The 22,442-nt window shown below is 43.8% G+C and overlaps 1 protein-coding gene across 1 annotated transcript in view; it reads right to left on the reverse strand.

Moving 5' to 3' along the window:
- Positions 1 to 22,442, reverse strand: part of DPYS (dihydropyrimidinase) — a gene marked incomplete at both ends in the record, with an annotated part of 73,153 nt that overhangs the window by 23,203 nt on the left and 27,508 nt on the right. Inside the window, 3 exons of the mRNA XM_081111217.1 lie at positions 15,923 to 16,065; positions 17,897 to 18,038; positions 19,284 to 19,440. Coding sequence (XP_080967343.1) covers positions 15,923 to 16,065; positions 17,897 to 18,038; positions 19,284 to 19,440 — 442 coding nt within the window. The remainder of the gene's footprint in view (positions 1 to 15,922; positions 16,066 to 17,896; positions 18,039 to 19,283; positions 19,441 to 22,442) is intronic.

Consider the following 22,442-nt stretch of genomic DNA (forward strand, 5'->3'; position numbering starts at 1 on the left):
GCGTGTCCACAGAGCCCCCTGCCAGCAGCGTGTGGTGGGAAGGGGCTCCGGGGAGTGCGGGCGGACGTGCAGGGACCCATGCCACACGCCGGCCAAGCGCACGCTTGTCACCAAGGACAGAGCGTGCAGTCTGCACCGGCGGCACAGCGAGGAAGCACGACCTTGAACTCACAGGAGCCCCCTCGGCATCTCCCGCTCATCACTCCACATGAGTATAAGGCAGGGCAAATGGAGGTTTGCAGTTGTTCGTATGGAAAATAATACAATCTATACTAATAAAAGCGTAATATGCTAATTAGACCGGACAGCCAAACAACCGTCCGGACGTCCTTCCGGACGAAGCTGGGGCTTCGAGAGGCTTCGAGGGCAAAGCCCCTTGCACGAATTTCGTGCATCGGGCCTCTAGTAATTAATAAGTAATAAAACAAGAGTAAACTGTGTTTTGTGTATTCACAACGATAAACCTCCTTTAGCCCAACCCGGTGTATATGTTCTATATTCTTTTTTTCCAATCCTCACCTGAGGATGGATGATTTTTAGAAAAAGAAGGGATGGGGAGAGAGAGAGAAATATCCATTAGTTGCCTCCCGTGCGTACCCGACTGGGGATTGAACTTGCACCTGGGTATGTACCCTGACCAGGAATCAAACCCACCAACTTTTGGTGCACAGGATGCCAACCAACTGAGCCACAGCGGCCAGGGCTCTGCATTCGTTCATCAGGTGGATGGGCTCATCCCCCAGGATGTCCTAAGCGGCAGTCTGGGGTAGCGCCTGAGAATTTGCGTTTCTAATAAATTCCCAGAGGCTGCTGGTTCGTGGACAAGACTTTGAGAACCACTGCTCTTAAAAAAAGAAAAAGAAAAAAAAGGCTTAAATTAAGTGTTTTGGTGCTTTATGTGGGCCCCTTCCCTGAATTACTCTCTTCACTATGATCCTCTTCTGAAGGGAAGGGTGCATTTTTACTGGCCCCCCCACAGGCCGTGTGGGAAGCCACAGGTCTTTGCTGGGCTTCAAGGATATAAAGACCCTAGGATTCTTTCCAGGTACTGATATTCCATTTCCTTCGATTCATTTCCATTCCGTCTTCTGCTTCCTACAGACCCAAGGGCCCCTGGCTTTATGATAATTAAGTGTGAGTCTGAGGCAATCAACAGAGTTATCTGACCACGGAAGGACCCAACCAGGCTTCAATCACACTCATGGCCAGGTCTGCTGAAGCTCCTGGCCCCTGACTCTGGAATGCATCTTTGTCAAGCACTGCTGGGGGGAAGGAGAAGGCAGAAGTGCCCAGAATTCTTTTTTTTTTTTTTTTTTTTTAATTCAAAGGGGGAAAACTGTAAACCCTGGATCTGGAACCAGTTCCAAGAGCAGATAAACAAAGCCTTTTAAATCGCCTATTTGCTTACTGGCCCAAGACTGTTAATATCTGGTTTATTCACAAAAAATAAAAATTATTGCGCTCCTTTATGTAGCTAACACTGTTTTGGAACCTAGGAATACAGCTGTAAATAAGACAGGCAAATGCCAAAACCAGAAAAACATGTATGTCAGGTAGGGGGAAAATACAGCAGGTGCCGAGGTAGAAAAACCATGCCTTTTGCACAACCACCTCCCCAAGTCCTAATGCTTAAAATAGACTGTGCTTCCTCTGGCAAAGGCACATGCCCAACGACAGGATGGGTTCCTGCGATCTGCTCCTGAGGTGCTTCTCCTTCATGATTTGAAAAACAAAAATGATGCAGCCATTATTCGTGAAGTCCCTGGAAACCACTTCTAGTTCACTGAGAAGGTTCCGTTGCATCAGAACATGTTTAAATAACCAACCTGGCATACACAGAGGTTACATTTTTACCCGCAGGTAATCAGCAAAGCTAGCTTTTTTTCATGCACGGCCCAAAACTTCTTAAAAGCAAATGATGAAGACGCTGAAGGTTACAAAAGGAAGTTTAGGTGCTTTGTTGGAACAGTTTCACTGCAAATACATTTTTCAAAGGAGTCAGTGCTGGAGGCACTTAAGAGTTCCAGTTTAATCAGATGATCTTATCCAAAAGAATCCATCCACGCTTCTCCACTTCAGTCATTCTTGGTGAAAATCGGAAGGTGCAAGAAACATAAGCGATGGAGCTTCCTTTATATGAAATATCCTAGTACCCTTTGCTCATGTCTGAATGAATGAAGTCATTATTGCAAGGATTTTTAAATGACAATGATAACTATAGCTACTAACAGCTCCCACTTATTTGACACAGTGACCACTTACTAGCACTAACGGAGCACCTAGTATCACTAACTGAGCACCTCGCATCACTTACAGAGCGCCTACTGCATGCCAAGCACGGCAGAACATTAATTATGTACCAAGCATTTTAGTTCCTTTGTTTCCATTTCTGTTCTTATACCAAGCACTCTATATACACCATCTTAAACATTCCAATGCTGTGAAATCAATATCACCATCATCATCCCGGTTCTACAAATGAGGAAACTGAAATTCAGGAAAAGGAAATAACATCCCCAAGGTCACACCCAGTGAGCACGTGGCAGAGAAGGCACTGAACCCCAAAGCCTTTCTCTTTACAGCCTGGTCCTGCTCCTGCCCCCAGGAGCTAAGATGGCGGGCTGGGTTTTGGGTGGATTAGCAAAAGGCATGTATTCCTCCAAACACTTAGCTATCATCTGCCAGGAAATGGTCATGATGCCTGTGTAAAGCTACGATGGCCAGCATACATGATGGGTGCCCCCACGGCTGTGCAAAAGCACCACCTGGAAACGCTAACCTGGTGCGAGGTTGCCTCCATGAACGTGTGCAACACCACACAGTGAAAGGTCACGGCATAGACTGTCTTCATGCCACCCATGCACCTGGTAGGAGGCCTGTGCGCTGCGATCGCGTGGGTTTGGGGTCTGGGCGGCGGGGGGAGTTAGTGAGTTAGTTATAAACACCCTTAGAAACAGGCATTGAAAGTAGAGTCTTACTGCCTGGGCTGGTGTGGCTTGCCGGGGTCCAACCCCAGCAGGTCCAGGGGTTCCCAAAGGCGTAGACGGAGTCGGCGAAGAAGGAAGGACATGGAGACAGTGTTCAGTTGATCAGCAGCCTCGCCAGGATCTCCAGCCAAGTTCTGGTCTGGATCTCCAGAGAGGTTCTGCTTCGGATCTCCAGCCAGGTTCTGTAGCCATGTTCCCTCACTAGGTTCTCCTGCCAGGTTCTGTCCAGGTTCTCCAGCCAGGTTCAGTCACCAGGTTCTAGTCAGGTTCTCTTGCCAATTTCTGTTGTCAGGTTCAGTCCAGGATCTTTTGCTATGATCTCTTGCTAGGTTCTGTCTCTAGGTTCTGAGGCCAGTTTCTGTCCAGGATCTTTTGCCATGTTCTCTCCAGCGAAGTTCTTCTGTCTCTAGAGAACGTTCTCTGTAGGTTCTGTGCCTAGGTTCTGTCTCTCTCTGTCTCCTCACATCTGTATTTATACCAGTTGATTCCAATCCTATCAATCTCTATTACAAAGGCTAGGGCGTTTCTTATCTCCATTCCAGGGAGTAAAGATTATGTAGCTTAAGCATGATTGTTCATAGTTAAAGTGATTAATTACCCGCCTGGCACTAGTTAAGAGGTTTTATTCCCTCCCTAACTTCAGGGGAAAATCCCTACCTGGGGAAACAATCTTTCTCAGAGAGGAGACCTTGGTTAAAACACATAGTGCCAAGAAGGTGAGCAAACATATTAAGAACAGTATGCCATATATGCCAGGTCCCTTGAAACAGCAAGCATGGACCGGCTCCCGGCAGTGGCTCAGTGGTTGAGCATCGACCTATGTATCAGGAGGTCATGGTTCGATTCCCAGTCAGGGCACATGCCTAGGTTGTGGGCCAGTCCTGTGTGGGGTGTGCAGGAGGCAGCCGATCAATGATTGTCTCTCATCATTGATGTTTATATCCCTTTCTCTCTCTCCCTTCCTCTCTGAAATCAATTAAAAATAATGAGAGAGAGAGAGAGAGAGAGAGAGAGAGAGAGAGAGCAAGCGCAGAGTCTTCCGGCTGACCAATTCTGATAAGATGAGACGGTTGTTGCATTTACGTGCATGTGTGTGTGTGCTGGCATGTGTGTGCAGATGCTGCTTTTGAGGAGGAGGAAGATGATGTGTGCCAATTGGGCAAATGAAGCACCATGTGCAACTGCAAGGAAAAATGCCTCATGGCACGGATACTCTCCCTACAATAGTAAGCCGCAATCATCACTACTTATCAAAGCGCACCTTCCTCCTTATGTGTTCCCCACATCCCACGGTCCCCACGCCCCAAGGATGAAATAGCCGTTCTTCCCCTGCTTTCTTGCACACACAGGACCTCTTCTGTAACCCGGAGAGGCACTGCAAAAGCTGCAAGCCATGACCCTTCACCGAATATCCAGTCCAACGCGTGTATTTCTATCTTGTATGAGAAAAGCAAGGAAATTAAGCAGGAGAGACGGTGCAGTGCCTTCAAGAATGGTACGTGCAAAGCCAAAGCCGGCTGTCATTGAGTTTGAAAAAAATAAACGAAAAGAACAGGGAGAAAAACATGCCTGCTCTGCAGAATACCGTGTAGCTAAAAGTCTTCATTAAATGTTCCAGTGCACGCAGCGGCGTGTTTGTGTGCTTGAGACTCCGCGAGCTATCCTGGAGCTCATAAATACGGAACAGGGACAGTTGCCATAGTAACTAAGTGCTCTTTAATCAATCCCGAAGCACGGAAGCTCACAGGATAGTCTGAAATGGCCAGCACATGAGTTACTGCTGCTGCGGCTATGGGCTTGCAAGGAACTCACAGGCCATCCTCTCCCATGAGATGTTGACAAGTTGGCCGACCTGACCAGCCTTGGTCTTGAACACATGGCACCACCAGACGCTGTCTTGACACTGCATGGAAATCGTGCTCTTGATTTCTTTCCCTTGGCTGCAAGCACCAAGAGGTCCTACAAAAATGGGCCAAACGCTTAGATAGGGAACGTGTCCTTAAATGTGAAGCTTTGACCCAAGTAGCGATGCGCTAGGACAGGTGCCTCTGTCACGCACGAGCCGTGGGCACCGGCTCAATGAGCCGTCACGCCCAACACAGCGGACTCTCTGTACTTCTGCGAAGGGTGAGTGCTCCCCGCACACGGAGTGGTTTGTTTTGACTGTGCAATGACACAGGAGAGCTGTTGCCGTTGATTTTTGCAGTAACTTTTTCCAGGCTAGGAACGTCGCAAGTAATCTTTCATGGGGAAGTCCAACCCTTCGCGACAGACTCCCACTCCCAGTTCCCTCTGACCATCCATCACCGCATGTCAGGGTTCTCCCCCTGGGATCATCCATCTTCTCAGGGGTTTAAAATAAAAAGACCGCGGCTGCACTGCTTTTTCCCCTCCCTGATCTGCCTCGGTAACTTCAGTGCGGGCCATTTTTAAGGCTGCAGATGGTAGCTTAAGCATACATATTTCTAGGTGCCATTAATAAGTAATGAGAATTTTAAAAAATGAAAACATCTATGTACCACAAAGCCCAAAATCATTAGCAAGTGCATCCATTCTCCAGGGGCTGGCTGGTGCTTGCATAACCAGCAGCTCTAATGGCCTGGTTGGGGCCCCGAGCTCAGTGTGGGCTATGGGCGCCCCCTTCAGGATCTTGGGTGAAATGCGTGTTGCTCGCATTTGAGACACTAACTAGTCAGCTGGGTAATTGTTTTTGCTAGAACCTTGCAGGAAATTTTCAAATGAAAAATTTTAGCCCACCTCTAATGGTGTGGTCAGCCAAAAACCTTTCACAGAACCAGCCTTAAGCTAATATTAAAATCAGGCAGGCTAGCCCAGTCAGTGTGGCTCAGGGGTTGAGTGTCAACCTAGGAACCAGAAGGCCACAGTTTGGTTTCCCAGCCAGGGCACATGCCTGGGTTGTGGGCTTGATTCCCAGTGCGGGGAGTGCAGGAGGCAGCTGATCAATAATTCTCTCTTGTCGAGGACCCAAATAAACAAAATCAGAAACGATAGAGGCGAAATAACAACAGACCCCACAGAAATACAAATGATTGTTAAAAAATACTATGGACAGCTCTACTCCAGCAAACTAGACAACCTGGAGGAAATGGACAAATTCCTAGAAAAATACAACATTCCAAAACTCAATCAGGAAGAATCTAAAAATCTCAACAGGCCAATAACTATGGAAGAAATTGAAGCAGTCATCAAAAAGCTTCCAGCAAACAAAAGCCCAGGACCAGATGGCTTCACAGGGGAGTTTTACCAAACATTCAAGGAAGAACTAAAACCTATCCTCCTCAGACTACTACAAAAAATTCAAGAGGAAGGAACACTTCCAAGCTCATTCTATGAAGCCAGCATCACCCTAATACCAAAACCAGGTAAAGACAACACAATGAAAGAGAATTACAGGCCAATATCCCTCATGAATATATATGCCAAAATCCTCAACAAAATCTTAGCAAATCGGATCCAGCAGTACATCAGAAAGATCATACACCATGACCAAGTAGGATTTATCCCAGGGATGCAAGGATGGTACAATATCCGCAAATCAATAAACGTGATACATCACATAAACAAACTGAAAGAAAAAAACCATATGGTCATATCAATTGATGCAGAAAAAGCATTTGACAAAATTCAACACCCATTTTTGATAAAAGCTCTCAGCAAGGTGGGAGTAGAAGGATCATACCTCAACATAATAAAAGCCATATATGACAGGCCCACAGCCAGCATCATACTCAATGGACAAAAACTAACACCATTTCCCCTAAGAACAGGAACAAGACAGGGATGCCCCCTCTCACCACTCCTGTTCAATATAGTACTGGAAGTGTTAGCCATTGCAATTCGGCAAGAAGAAGAAATAAAAGGCATCCAAATTGGAAAAGAGGAAGTAAAACTGTCCTTATTTGCAGACGACATGATATTATACATACAAAACCCTAGAGACTCCATCAAAAAGCTACTAGACTTAATACATGAATTTGGCAATGTAGCAGGATACAAAATTAACCCCAAGAAATCTGAGGCATTTCTATACACCAATAGTGAACTTTCAGAAAGAGAGATTATAAAAACAATCCCGTTTACCATCGCACCAAAAAAATTAAGCTACCTAGGAATAAACTTAACTAAAGAGGTAAAAGACCTCTACTCAGAAAACTACAGGACGTTGAAAAAAGATATAGAGGAAGACATAAACAGATGGAAGAACATACCGTGTTCATGGATTGGTAGAATCAACATCATTAAAATGTCCATACTACCCAAAGCAATCTATAAATTCAACGCACTTCCCATTAAAATACCAATGGCATACTTCAGAGATCTAGAACGAACTCTCCAAAAATTCATCTGGAATAAAAAAAGACCCCGAATAGCTGCAGCAATCCTGAAAAAGAACAAAGTAGGTGGGATCTCAATACCAGATATCAAGTTGTATTACAAAGCCACTGTTCTCAAAACTGCCTGGTACTGGCACAAGAATAGGCATATAGATCAATGGAATAGAATAGAGAGCCCAGAAATCGGCCCGAACCAATATGCTCAATTAATATTTGACAAAGGAGGCAAGAACATACAATGGAGCCAAGATAGTCTCTTCAATAAATGGTGTTGGGAAAACTGGACAGATATATGCAAGAAAATGAAACTAGACCACCAACTTACACCATACACAAAAATAAACTCAAAATGAATAAAGGACTTAAATGTACGACAGGAAACCATAAAAATTCTAGAAGAATCCAAAGGCAACAAAGTCTCAGACATATGCCGAAGCAATTTCTTCACTGATACAGCTCCTAGGGCACTTGAAACTAAAGAGAAAATGAACAAATGGGACTACATCAAAATAAAAAGCTTCTGCACAGCAAAAGAAACCATCAACAAAACAACGAGAAAACCCACTGTGTGGGAAAACATATTTGCCAATGTCATATCTGATAAGGGCCTAATCTCCAAAATTTATAGGGAACTCATACAACTCAATAAAAGGAAGATAAACAATCCAATCAAAAAATGGGCAAAGGACCTAAATAGACACCTTTCAAAAGAGGACATTCAGAAAGCCAAGAGACATATGAAAACATGCTCAAAGTCACTAATCATCCGAGAGATGCAAATCAAAACAACAATGAGGTACCATCTCACACCTGTCAGAATGGCTATCATCAACAAATCAACAAACGACAAGCGCTGGAGAGGATGTGGAGAAAAAGGAACACTTGTGCACTGCTGGTGGGAATGCAGACTGGTGCAGCCACTATGGAAGACAGTATGGAGTTTCCTTAAAAAACTGAAAATGGAACTCCCATTTGACCCTGTGATCCCACTCCTAGGAATATATCCCAAGAAACCAGAAACACCAGTCAGAAAGGATATATGCACCCCTATGTTCATAGCAGCACAATTCACCATAGCTAAGATCTGGAAACAGCCTAAGTGCCCATCTGTAGATGAATGGATTAGAAAACTGTGGTACATCTACATGATGGAATACTATGCTGCTCTAAAAAGGAAGGAACTCTTACCATTTGCAACGTCATGGATGGAACTGGAGAGCATTATGCTAAGTGAAATAAGCCAGTCAATGAAGGAAAAATACCACATGATCTCACTCATTCATGGATAATAGAGACCATTATAAACTTTTGAACAATAATAGATACAGAGGCAGAGCTGCCTCAAACAGATTGTCAAACTGCAGCGGGAAGGCCGGGGAGGGTTGGGGGGCAGGAGGTAGGGGGGTAAGAGATCAACTAAAGGACTTGTATGCATGCATATAAGCATAACCAGTGGACATAAGACATTGGGGGATAGGGGAGGCTAGGGGACTGTCTAGGGCGGGGGGATAAAATGGACACATATGTAATACCCTTTGTAATACTTTAAGCAATAAATTAAAAAAAAATAATTCTCTCTTGTCACTGATGTGTCAATCTTTCTCTCCCTCTCCCTTCTTCTCTGAAATCAAGAAAAATAAATTTTAAAAAATCAGATAGGTAAAATAAACGGGAATATCTTGCAAGAAAAAATATCCCATAAATATTGACATGTCCATTTATTCATGTGATTCAATAGTGCTTCTGCACTAGATGAGCACCGCTTAAAATGTTAATGAACAAAATTAATATAAGACAGGCAGCCATGACGTCCTCGCCTTCCCACTCCCTTCCATGGCCTGAACCTGTTCTCTCTCACTTAATCCCCAGCCTTCACTGCTTGCCCCCAGATCTTTCTCTCAGTGCCTCATTTTCTCTCTCCCACATGTTTAGTCTTGATTCTCGGGGCCAGACATCTCATTTACTCTTCTCGCCAATGTGGTCCTATGCCCAGGACGGTGCTGATAAAAGAATGATCTTCTTTGAACATCAATGGCATCTTGTTTCTGCCTCTCGTGTGATATTTTTAACGCATTCCTTAGACTGAGAGCTTTTGGCTTCATAGCTCATCTTCTCTCTCTCTCTCTCTCTAGATGGCCAACTTCGTAAGGGCAGAGCCTGGCTCTTAGACAACCTTGACCCTCATGCCTGGCTCACAGCGGCGCCCCAGTCCTGAGATCGTGTGAATGAAGGAACATGGGAGGCCAACTCTCTTTTCACTTCAATTTCTTCCTTATTAGAACTGCTTAACGAGGTGATTGTTCCCCGCCCTCAAAAGTGAAGCGGACACAAGGAAAGTCAGTCCAGGGTGGCAGTTCTTCTTCCTCTCCTTGGAAAATCCATCCAACCTATCTTCCTCTTCATGCATTCATCCTTTCAGCATCAGTTATTGATGACTTGCGACAAATTAAAAGCACAAGGTGAGAAAGTGCTCTATTTCTTACTTGTCTTCTCACCGTAATTGTTGTTAAATAAAACCTTTCCAATTTTCCTTTATGCCATTTCTTTATTTTCCTTCAGTTTTACTGAGATATGAGTGACATAGCACTGTGTGAGTTTAAGGTGCACAACGCATTGATTTGATACACTTACCTATTGCAAAATAATTACCACTTTCATCACGTCACATAATTACCATTTCTTTTTTTGTGGTGGGAATAGTAAAGATCTACTCCCTTACAACTTTCAAGCATATAATAGAATTTCTGCCATTTCTTTACATACACATAGACATATTTATTTCAGAGAGAAAGGGAGAGGGACAGAGAGAGAGATGAAACATCATTGATGAGAGAGAATCATTGATGGGCTACCTCTTGCACGCACCCTACTGGGGATCAAGCTCACACGCACCCAGGCATGTGCCCCAACCGGGAATCAAACCGAAACCTCCTGCTTCATAGGCCAAAGCTCAACCACTGAAGCATGCTGGCCTGGCTGCCATTTCTTTATCACATCATTCTTCCATGCAGTGTGGAAGGCTCTATATCCTTCTCACTCACCCATTCAACGTTTACGGTACTTTTACTCTGGGCTGAACTGGGCCAGACCCTGGGGATATAGAATTAATTAAAACATAAAACTAGAGCATGATTCACCACTCCTTACCTGTGGACTGGGCAGTGACTTCCTTCTAAAAGGCACAATATTATGGAAAGGGGAAGAAATGAGCAACTATACCGTGCGGACGCCTGACTAACCCCACCCCAGCCAGCAGATCTAGGTCAGCATCAACAGTGGAAAGTCATGTTGATAGCATGCGCCGTCGGAAGGATGTGGTGAAAACAGTACTTTACTTATGTGGCCTTCCTCCTATAACCCATAACCCAAGGCTGATAATGAGAAAAAGGAGACATCAGAAAAATCACAAGAGAGGAACATTCTTCAAAATACCTTCCCAGTCCTCCCCAAAACTGCCAGGATCATCAAAAACAAAGAAAGTCAGAGAAAGTGTCAAAGGCCATAGGAGCCTAAGGAGCTATGACGACTACGTGGAGGGGAGCCACACTGGAAAGGGGATGTGAGGCAAAAACTAAAGAGATCTCAATGAAGTATGGACTCTAGTTAACAATAACATACCAGCGTTGGCTCATTAATTGTAATGCACCCAGTAACGTAAGATAATAATGGAAACTGGGTGTGGAGTATATGGGAACTCTGTACTATCTTTGCAGCATTTCTGTAAACCTAAAATTGTTCAGAAATAAAACACTTATTTGTTTAAAATGGGATTAGACTTCAAGAATGTCAATGAGAGTACCAGGCTCATGTAGCTCAGTGGTTGAGTGTTGACCCATGAACCAAGAGGTCCCCGGTTCAATTCCTGGTTAGGGCACATGCCTGGGTTGCAGGCTTGATCCTCAGTAGGAGGTGTGCAGGAGGCAGCCAACAGATGTTTCTCTCTCATTGATGTTTCCATCTCCCTATTCCTCTTCTCTAAAATCACTAAAAACATATTTTAGCCTGACCGGCATGGCTCAGTGGTTTTAAGTATTGACCTATGAACCAGAAGGTCATGGTTCGATTCCTGGTCAGGGCACCTGTCTGGGTTGTGTGGCAGCCGATCAATGATTCTCTCTCATAATTGATGTTTCTATCTCCCTCACTCTTCCTCTCTGAAATCCATAAAAATATATTTTTTAAAAAACGTATTTTTTAAAAAAGAATGTTCATGAGAGAGAAAAACAGTGAGTAAAGAGTATTGTGAGTGTGTCGCAACCAACAGAACTCAGTCTGCAGGGTGAGAGGAGGCGGCTGTGACGTGTGGGTAGTGTCAAAGGCAGCATGCGCACAGCTAGAGACGCTAAAAATACTGTTGCACATCAGAGAGGGCCTCGCTGAGGTCAGCAGCATACATTTTGGGCAGGAACAGCCAGCCCAGATGAACAGCTTTCTCATAACAACCAAGAATAGAGATAGCTGGTGCTATGACCGACCTACATAAGGAATCAGCCGTTTCTGCAAAATTCTCTCTTTGAATATGAACCACGATAAACACGCTTTCTCCTTGTTCAAATATTCTTTCAGACTCATTATTCTACAAAGCCTCCTCTTCAACTGCCCCCTTCCCTCCTGTTTCCGGATTTCTGCAATTTTCACACTGAAAAAGATGAGTAATGATAGTGGGGAAAATTCTGACGCCGGCGCAGGGAGCGTCCTTAAATGAAAGGGTTAGAGAAGCAAGAAATGGAATAATTCAAAGAAATCCAAGTAAATATTTCCTGCCATGTAAAAATACAATTTCTTTGTTTTTCAAAAAAGAAAAAATTAAAAAAAGAAAAAAGAAAAAGTTTCCAGTTTTGTTTTTTTTAAAGAGCCCGAGGGCAGAGAAATACAGCCCTGTGCTCACCTGCCCCCCGGGTCACCGCAGGCAAAAACAAGCCGAGAAATGAAAACGTGCTGCGAGAAGGACGCCAGCCGCACTGGATACATAGAAAGGAGCCATCATGAACCGGAGCCTCTCTTGGTGTAACCCTTCCTTAGGTTTCACATGTAATATCTCATGGCTTCCAAGAAAAACATAACGTAGGCACAACAACAATTCGTCATCTCATTGAACTGATGAGATGGTGGCTATTCAGAGACCTTCAGTGGCCTGGATGGGCCTGCCTCCCCTCCCCCCCTCCCCCGGCATCGATGGAGCTGGGGCCCCAACCACACGCTGTGCGGGTTTCCACTGTGCACCCAGGTGAGCACGACAAGCAGCCGTAGATGGAGAAGACTCAGGCGAATAATAAATGCCAATATGTATCTTGACCCCAAAAGACACATACTGGTATATGGACATGTAAATATGTCAGAAATATTAAAGAACTGATGGAAGAGATAGAAAGAAACTTAGAAGCACAAACGTTTTGTCCTTTGACCTTAAGTTAGTTATTCTTAGACTCGAAGAGGAGAAATAAAGCAGGTAATAGGTAGATCTTTGAAAAAACATCTGGATCGTTCCGTGCTGTTCAGAAACAACCTCACAGGAAGGGAAGGACAAACCGTGTTATAGAAGCCGGTGGCTAACGCTTGTGAGCGAGTGGTCTAAATTTATATCCTCGAAAAACATGACTCAAGGCGACATAATCACGGCCTATAAATATCCTCCGAGCAACAGTAGGTGGTAAATAAAGGAGGCGAATGATGCATAACCTTAGGTCCAGGTCATTGCTCTTTGTCCCGCTGTCTAAGGAAGACAAGGCTTCACACCTGAGCTGGTGGTGTCCTCAGAAATAAACACTTCGAGGAGCGCTTCCTCTCCCTGCCGATAGCGCGCTTGCAAACACGGTGAACGTGCCTAAAACCCGCCAAACTTTCTGCGAGAAGTGTGGCAAGCATCAACCCCACAAAGTCACACAGGGCAAGACGGGCGAGGATGCTCTGTATGTGCAGGGAAAGCAGCGTTGTGACAGGAATCACAGTGGCTATGGTGGGCAGACTAAGCCGATTTTCTGAAAAAAGGCAAAAGCTAGACAGAAGATGGTGCTGAGGCCTGAATGCGTTGAGCCCCACTGCAGGTCTAAGAGGATGCTGGCTCTGAAGAGATGCGAGCCTTTGGAACTGGGAGGTGATAAGAAGAGAAAGGGTCAAGTGACCCGGTTCTAAGCTTCATGCTTTGTTTTATTATATGACAATAAAATCTTGATATGTTTACTTAAAAAAAAAAATTTTGAAGAGAGAGTAAGGCTGGGAGCCGCTGGAGGTATGGGGGCGGGGCTGAAAGTACCACAGGGAGGGGCCTCTGATGGAGCTCCATTAAAAAATAAGTAAATAAAATAAAAAAGAATTAGACTGGAGCCGGGCCTGCGTGGCTCAGTGGTTGAGTGTCGACCTGTGAACCAGGAGGTCACGGTTCAATTCCCCATCAGGGCACATGCGCAGGTTGTGGGCTTGATCCCCAATATAGCGAGTGCAGGAGACAGCCGGGCAATGATTCTCTCTCATCATTGATGTTTCTATCTCTCTCTCCCTCTCCCTTTCTCTCTGAAATCAATAAAAGTTTGTTTTGTTTTTAAAGAATTAGACTGCAGTGTCACATCACTCCACAAGGTATTTTTATTTCTCCCTTATCTTTGAAAAGGAATAATAAAGAATAGGATCAAACCCAAAAAAGCTTTCAGTTACTGGACTACTTGACTGAGAGAACAAATGGACGGTGGACAATACTAGTAAGTTTGCTAGAAAGTGCTCTGCGTTGATGTCAGGAGATAGCAGGGCACCAGATCTCATGACCAGCCTACAAGTTTGCAAAGTTGAAGACACTGGGTCAGGCTTCTCATCTCAAACCTGTCCCAGACCCTGCCGTGTTACAGTTTTCTCATGCCCGTAAGGCGATCATGTTGTAAATCACATTCTAGATAGGCAAAGCATTTTAAGATCACTGAAATAGTCACACAGGCAAATTACTACTAATTATTATCATCATTATGACTCTCCCAGATGCTATGCTTCAAAAACATCATTTCCCCCAAATCTTTCTTCCACATGATCATTTTCTCCCTCTTAAAATTCTCTAGGTTTCCTGATTAAGTCTCATGAACTCCTCAAAGCCACAAGTTATTTCAAAAGACTTATCTGGTCCCAGCACTTGGAGCAGCCTAAGTTGTTTGAATTGCAGCAGAAATGACCCTGGGAGGCCCCTGCCACGTACAATAGCTCTGGTAGAGTGACATTTAAAATATCAGGAGCTTTCTAAACACAGCAGGCTCAGTTCATCAACCACAGCCCGACCCAAACCCCAGCACCATTCTCCCGCTGCCTCCCCAAGGCCGATGCTTCCAGCTGTGTAGAGCAGCGGCCTGCATTTTGTTTGACTCGCCATTTATTTTGCAGGGAGAGGGGCCTAGATCCTTTGACAACCAGATATTTCGTCCTCAAATGGACAATGGCTCCCTTATTAACGTAATAACAAAGACCCTGGTTGTGCCTCATTGTTGGTATCCTATGTAAATAAACCACCATTTACTGCACTCTCTAAAGGCAACTTGCAATGATCAACTATGAACTGGTCCCTGAGTTGGGACAAATGCTCAAAGGAGAGTGGAGAGTGTCGAGTTCAAAAACACAAGTACTTCCTTAGGGGATCTTCGGGGTTTGTTTTTAAGTTCCTAACAGTGGTAGCCCCCTGCTTCTCCAATGGTCTTCTTTTCCCCAGAGGGTAGCCCAGGAGGGCAATTGGAATTAGGTCTTTGTGATAACAGCACCCCCAAGAAACTGTAGACTTTTCCATATTACAATGAAAATACCTAAAACACTATGAAAATTAGAAAGAGCCTATACAATAAGGTAGAAGGCCCTACCATAGCCCTGTTTATACAGGCACACGTGCACGCGCGCGCGCACACACACACACACACACACACACACACACGTGTTACAGCATTTTGAATTTTTCCCATTACAACAGTAAAGTTTATAAAAACCACAAGTCAGGATGCAGGTGTTGTCTGTGCTCACATTCTGTAAAGAGAAGTTAGCAGAGCTCCGGCTGCTACTGAGTGCTTTCCTGAGCTGGAATTTGCCAGGCCTGCACTATTAACATAGAATTATGGAAATTGGAAACAAAAAGCTGGCGTCTACTGGGAATGATAGGCTCAAGATGAACTCAGCTGGAAAATTTGGCTAACTGAAAGTGACATCCTTTGTGCGGGAATTTTTCCATCTGAAAGCTTTAGCAAGGCTGTAATTATTTTGAGTTTTCAATTCATCCCTTTCAAGCGAAGCCTTTTATTTTCCTCGTTGCTCTGTACCTTTCCTTTGTGTGAATTCGGGCGTTTGCCAAGCACTGAAGTGGTAAATTCATATTGGTTTTATACATATATACATTCCCGGGGAAGAGCAAGCAACACAACTTTTGTGTCCTCTCTGCCAAGAAAAACAAAGGAATATTTGTACATCAAAACCTTTTATCTTGTGCACAGGCTCAAAATACCTGCGCACGGCTAAATAAATCACCCAAGAAGAAAAGGCTGATTAAGGCCAATGAAGAATTTCTTTGCAAGTTAGTGCGTTTTCTGCACCGTGAATCCAGGGAATGCAGGAACTTCGACTTACCTTGTGGCTTTTGGGTCCCAAATCACAATGTCAGCATCTGATCCTACAGCTATTCTCCCTTTCCTTGGATAGAGATTAAAGATCTTAGCTGCATTTGTGCTGGTAACCGCCACGAATCGGTTTTCATCCATTTTGCCACTGTGCTGTAAAACCATTCAAGGAAAAAAAAATGCATCTGTTCTAATGATCCATAGGTAAGAATCTCCTGTCAATCAAACTTGTATCTCTTGGAACCAAATAGAATTGCATCTAAGTTCTTATGTTGTGGAGCCAAACACACCTCATAATGATAAATGATGGGAATGATGGGGTAGCCTATGGAAGCCCAAAGATAACTGTTCAAAAATACATCAGCTTAAAAAAAAAAAAAATACAGCCACTGTGTTTTTTCACCATCCTCAGAATCGCATAGACAACAGCAAAATGTTAGGAATGGTATTTCTAATTCTCGTTTGAAGTTCACCACCACCACCTACTACATTTATTTTTGCAGACCCAAGATGTATGAGTCATCGTGAAGACATAAGATGGAGTGTTATAGAGGTAAGGTAAGACAGACTTTTAAATCAGGTGACAACACTTTTTGGAAGAGAAAGGATCAGCTCAAGAATTTCAATTTTGTGCAATTAACTTTACATGAACCAAGAATTATGGACAGTCTGTTACAAAAGTTTTTTAAATGGACAGACATTAGAGGTCTGTGACCCCATTAAAGTTACTTTTTTAATGTTGAGAGTTTATCTCTACATACATTTATATGGTAAAAGCATCTTTAGATTTATTTCATCATCAAAGGGTCCCTGTCTTAAAAAAAAAATTACTATGTCCTGAAAGTAATATTACCATAAGTAAATTGTCTGAATGTTTCACAAAATAACATTGATTATTGCATCATACTAAGAAATATCCAGTCACTTGAAAACCATTGACATACTTGGGAAACGTGATTGATTATGAAAATCTGCTGTAATAAAGATACTCATTGTAATAAACACAAGTTCAAAGAGAAAGGTTGGAATGTTATCAAGAAAATCTAAGAAAAGAGAAAGAGAAGAGAAGTCATCTGGGATGGTTAGAGTCAGGGAAGAGAGCAAGGGGGGCGAAGAAGATCATTGCTAGATCGAGATGTTTTCAAGATCCTTACATGTATATTAATTGTTCAACTCTCATCCTAAAAGTAATGAAGAAAATTAAAGGGTGTTAGAAGAGTAGCATGAACAGACCTCCGTTTCTGAAGGGTGACTCGCGCACTGGAGTACAGAACAGATTGTAGCAAGCCAGGCCGGGGGCAAGGGCACCAGCTGTGGAGACCACTGCAGTGGGCCTCAAACTAGAGTGGTAGACATGAAGATGGACATGAGAAGGCATTTTGGAAACAAAACTGACAGTACCTGTTAGTTAGAGTTAGAAGTGAGTGGTGTTTGTAGGGGATTCTGACGCCTGAGACATGATTAATGTGTCATCTAAGGGAAGGTCTCCAGGCGATGGGCAAGAACGCACAATAATGGGGACCTCAGGTCTAACCAGCCAGGTGTCCCCTGCTGATCTTTGCCACTACACATGGCAACTGGCTAGACAGGTTAACCTGTGAACCATTAGCCATTTATTCTTCTCCATCCTCAGGGAGAAATTTTTAAGTGAGGGGGATTTAAAAAATCTTTGTCTAGACTTTAAATTATGACTTATGTGCCCTCATACAGCTGTTTTTAAAACATTACATCCTTGCCCTAACCGGTTTGGCTCAGTGGATAGAGCGTCAGCCTGCGGACTGAAAGGTCCCAGGTTCGATTCCGGCCAAGGGCATGTACCTTGGTTACGGGCACATCCCCAGTAGGGGGTGTGCAAGAGGCAGCTGATTGATGTTTCTCTGTCATCGATGTTTCTGTCTCTCTCTCCCTCTTCCTTCCTCTCTGAAATCAATAAAAATATATTAAAAAACAAAACAAAACACAGGCAGGATCTTGTGAAACTCACCACGCCTTTTTCCCATATGACTGACATCCGGTCCTCAACACCGTTCACCCCGTTGGGAATCTTAGTAAAATCATCCTTCCCAAGAGCTTTCTGGCAGGTGTTGAACGTGCAGTTGTCAGTCCCCGTTGTGGTCAGATCACCACTGTAACAGAAAACCCCCCAGAGGATGAGGGTGAGTAGACAGAACGGGTCAGGAGGAAACCACCACAACCTTCCCTGGTCTCCTGACTCCCTTCGCAACTGAGTGTCAGAAAACTGCAGCGGGAAAAGAGTAGTTTTTTCAAGGACATATTTCACCCACTCCCATCCCTGCTGTAGGAGGCACTTTTGGAGAATACTCTTACAAGAAGCACGATGATATGTTCTAAGCTCGGTTCCATCACTTACGGGTTCTGTGATTACAAGTTTGTCCGATGCTCAGTTTCTCATCTAGAAATCGATAATTATATGAGCTTGATGACAATTATTTCAAGATCATTGGCAATAATGAAAGTAAAGGTTCCTAGTGAGGAAGGTACTACCCAAGATGCACCATGGGGAGCCACATGAGCAGAGGCAGGTCCTCTGGGGCAGCCCCTGGCCAAATTCCGGGGCAGCCCCTGGAATGTTGAGATGAGTGGAGACATGACATTGGTGGACGATGTTGATGTCAGCAGTGACAGGAATCCTGCTTTGACTTCTGAATAACCTTGGGGATGTAGAAGTGTGAAGGAGGGAAGAGGCTGAAAGGAAAGGGCAAGTGAACTCTTATATCGTCTGTTGTGAGAAGTTCTCTGTTAACTTGGATATGAGGATCTGTGAATGGGGAGTGTCAGGATATCCATGAAGGATGCAATTCTCACAAAAACATCATAATGTCTCCGAAAGTAGTGTCTCTGAAAATAGTTCCGATGGCCTTTCATGAGGATAACCTACTCACAGGGAGGATTTTGCTTTTCCACCCCCTAGAGTGGTTCAGCCCTTGATTGTAACCTATTATACCTGTACAACAGGTACATCGGTTCCCAGGTTATATCACCATAGGAAAAAAGTCAAGAATATTCTGTAGGATAAAAATAAAGCATAATGAAGAGACCTGGCTCTAGGCAACAAGAGACAGAAAAGACAAGGAAAAAAGTCAGAAGAGAATAAAATTTCAGTAAAAATGATCTGATTTCTCTGTGTCCAGGAGAGAGATTTTGACACTATTTCATCACATAATTAAGCCAATGCTCTTTGGTCTCCAGATGAAGGACAGTCCCAGAGCCTGTCAGGTCAAGTAGAACAGAATACTGGGAAGTCAATGGAAGGTCCAGATGGTAAAAAAAAAGATCTCTGTTCAAAACCGAAACTCATCAAACACCTCATTTTGGCAAAAACACTTCACAGTCATCTGCTCAATGATTACTTAGCCAATAGATTCATGAGGTAGTCAGGAGTTGAAGGGTCTGGTCTCAAGGGAGGCCCCATAACGTAGTGGGCTGCGTGGTGCCATTCTTTATTCCAGTAGTGAGTGCCATCTGTGCCCAGACTTGCTGCTATGGGTTCTCCAAACACCACCTTCCCTGGAAAGTTAAAAGGAAGCATTCAGCACCTTACCATGTTCTTAAAAGAAACCAACTGACAGACATGTAAATATTCGTCTCTCCCGTCTTCGTAAAGGATAATATGAATCCTAAACCTTTAGTGAGCAGGATTTAAAAATAAAAACTACTTTTTTAATGGAGCATTTACCATGTCCCAGCCAATGTGCATTGTATATTATGGCAATGGTTGTACCCACTCACTGATATCAGACCTGGCCACGTGGATGACTTTGGCCAATTAAATAGGAATGGCAGCGCCATGTTCTGCTTCCAAGCAGGAGTTGTTAAAACCACAGCGAGCCCTAGCTGGTTTGGCTCAGTGGATAGAGCATTGGCCTGCGGACTGAAGGGTCCCAGGTTCGATTCTGGTCAAGGGCACATGCCCAGGTTGCGGGCTTGATCCCCAGTGGGGGGCCTGCGGGAAGCAGCCAATCAATGATTCTTTCTCATCGTTGATGTTTCTCTCTCTCTCTCTCTCTCTCTCTCTCTCTCTCTCTCTCTCTCTCTCTTCCTCTCTGAAATCAATGGAAATATATTTTTTAAAAAACAACAATAACCACAGTGAGCCACACCATCCCCATTCCCTCTGTCGTGAGACCAGCAGAGGCTGCCCCGTGACTTGTGTCTCAGGTGGCAGAGAATAGGGAGCAGAGGCGGAGCCAGCCCACGATGGACATGAGTATGAATGAGAAATGAAATCACTGTCGTTGTAAGCCAATAGTGTTTTAGGTTCATTTGTTACTGCAGTATAACCGAGCAAAAGCTGACTGATACATGTGCCATTCTAACGGAATCGTCTCAAAACCCTACATAGGAAATACTATTATCTCTATTAAAAGATGAGGATAGAGTTTATGGGGTTAAATGATTTCTCTATAGTTACATTACATGCACTTGATATCGATGGAGAGCAGGAGGTAGGATTTGGGTCCAGGCATTTTGACTCCAGGGGTCCTAACTGCTATGCTATGCTACCCCGATGACAATTATCCTCCGGTCATATGGAGTTCAACCCCAGAGTATCTCTGCTGCAAATAAATTGGTAACCTTTTCACACCCTTAAGGAAAAAAGCTCCCTCTAAAAACATATTAAGTGAAAGAACACAGATAAAATTGTAGCCAGAAATGCATATTTAAAAAATCATGCAAATGAGGCCATCAAAGCACACAATGTTAGAAAAGTTGATAGTGGAAGGGAATTTGAATTTAAAATCAGAATCCTTACCTCTGATTAGCATTTGTCAGAATAATAGATTCTCTAGCACCCACCTGATCATATCCAGGCAGTCATAAAGGAGAGCGCCTAGTAAAGAGATGTTGGCTTACCAAGTTAGCTCACTCCAGCTCATCGGAGGCCAGATTTGAGTTAAAATCCTGCTGTATACGGGAAATTAACTGCTTTCCTCAGGGAGCACTGACAGTGGATGGCCACCAGCTGCCCGAGTCATCTTAAATTGGAAAGTAGCACCCTATTATCTCACAGATCATTTCTCCCTCAAACTAGCCACTGTCCTCCAGCTAACCTAGGAGTAATGAAAAACCAGGAAAGCAAGGCTTACTGGAGCCTAACGAATGTTATATCCTATGTCACCGAGTATCAGACCTTGGTCAATAAAAGTTACCCCCCAGGGACTAGCCGCTGCTAACACACACACACTGTAGGTGGTCCCAGCCCCCTCCTGTTGGTCACTGTCCGAGTCCCAGGAAAGGGGAAATACCCTTTAGTTAGCATCTCTTTCTGGTGTCTGAAACAAGCAATCGTTTTTAATATAAACTAAGAGCTAACGTGCTATTTTCTGGAGAGGTTACAGGATGGACACACTACTTTATTTGCAGGTATGAAGAGATCTCTGTTCCGAGAGGACTTCTTACAGGTGCGTGGACAATGAGAAACTCAGGGACTTGATCAGCAATCACTTTGTAAGTTGCCAACTCGGGAGTCCCCATGGTGCTTCCTCATAGAGGAAGGGTCCTGGCCACTTGTTCTGTTCAATCATTTGGGCCATCAAGGTGACAAGGGAACACTGTTCCAAAAGTTCTACAGTTGTAATAGTGCTCGGGAAATACTCAAAGTGTCAGCATCTACCAGGAGTCTGCCAGGACTGTTGTGAAACCAGAGAACAGCTAATTTCCTCGGAAGGGCTTAGCTCCTTTAAAATGTGACCGCCGCTCTTTCGTATCCAACAAGCTCTTTGTTAGCTGGGCTATTTTCAACAGTCTCTCCATTAAGCATCTGGAAATATCAAAAAACTGGAAACTGAAAGCGGAAACATTCCCAACTGCTCTTCCCCTATTTTACAATGGTTCTAGACATTTTCAAAGGACTGAACAGCATGCAAGAAATAAAACGGGGAAAGCAAACAAGGGGCCTGGATAAGCCATAAATTGGAAAATCAAACTAAGCAATTCAGCATAATTGTGGGTTCTGTTAGATTTGGGCTAAACATAAAGTCATAGCAAAGATAGCTAACATATGTATAGCATTCTATAGTTTGCAAATATAGCTTGAAGGTCATATATCTCATTTGACCTTCATGGCAACCCTCATGCTGGTTTGACAATAAACTAATGCTCAATAAGACTAACTAAAGTGCCCAAGACACTAGGGTAGTAAGTGGTTCACCAGAATTAGAACCCTAGCATTCCGCTAGCATATCATGTATATGCACTATGTTACTAGGAAACATGCCATTTTTCATTTCTTGGTAAAGAGCGTGTATTTTTATTTTTTTAATGTTTTCTTTTTCATTGTTTTTTTTTAATTGAATTTATTGGGGTGACGTTGGTTAATAAAACCATACAGGTTTCAACTGTACAACTCCATAACACATCATCTATCTGCACACTGCATGGTGCCTCACCACCCAAAGTCAAGGCTCCTTCCACCACCATTTATCCCCTTTGCCCTCTCCACCTCCCCCCACTCCCACCTCCCTTCCCCTCTGCTAATCACCTTACTGTTGTCTGTGTCTGGTTGTTTT

This window comes from Myotis nattereri, assembly GCF_964212035.1.
Source record: "Myotis nattereri genome assembly, chromosome: 17".
Classification (NCBI taxonomy): Eukaryota; Metazoa; Chordata; class Mammalia; order Chiroptera; family Vespertilionidae; genus Myotis; species Myotis nattereri.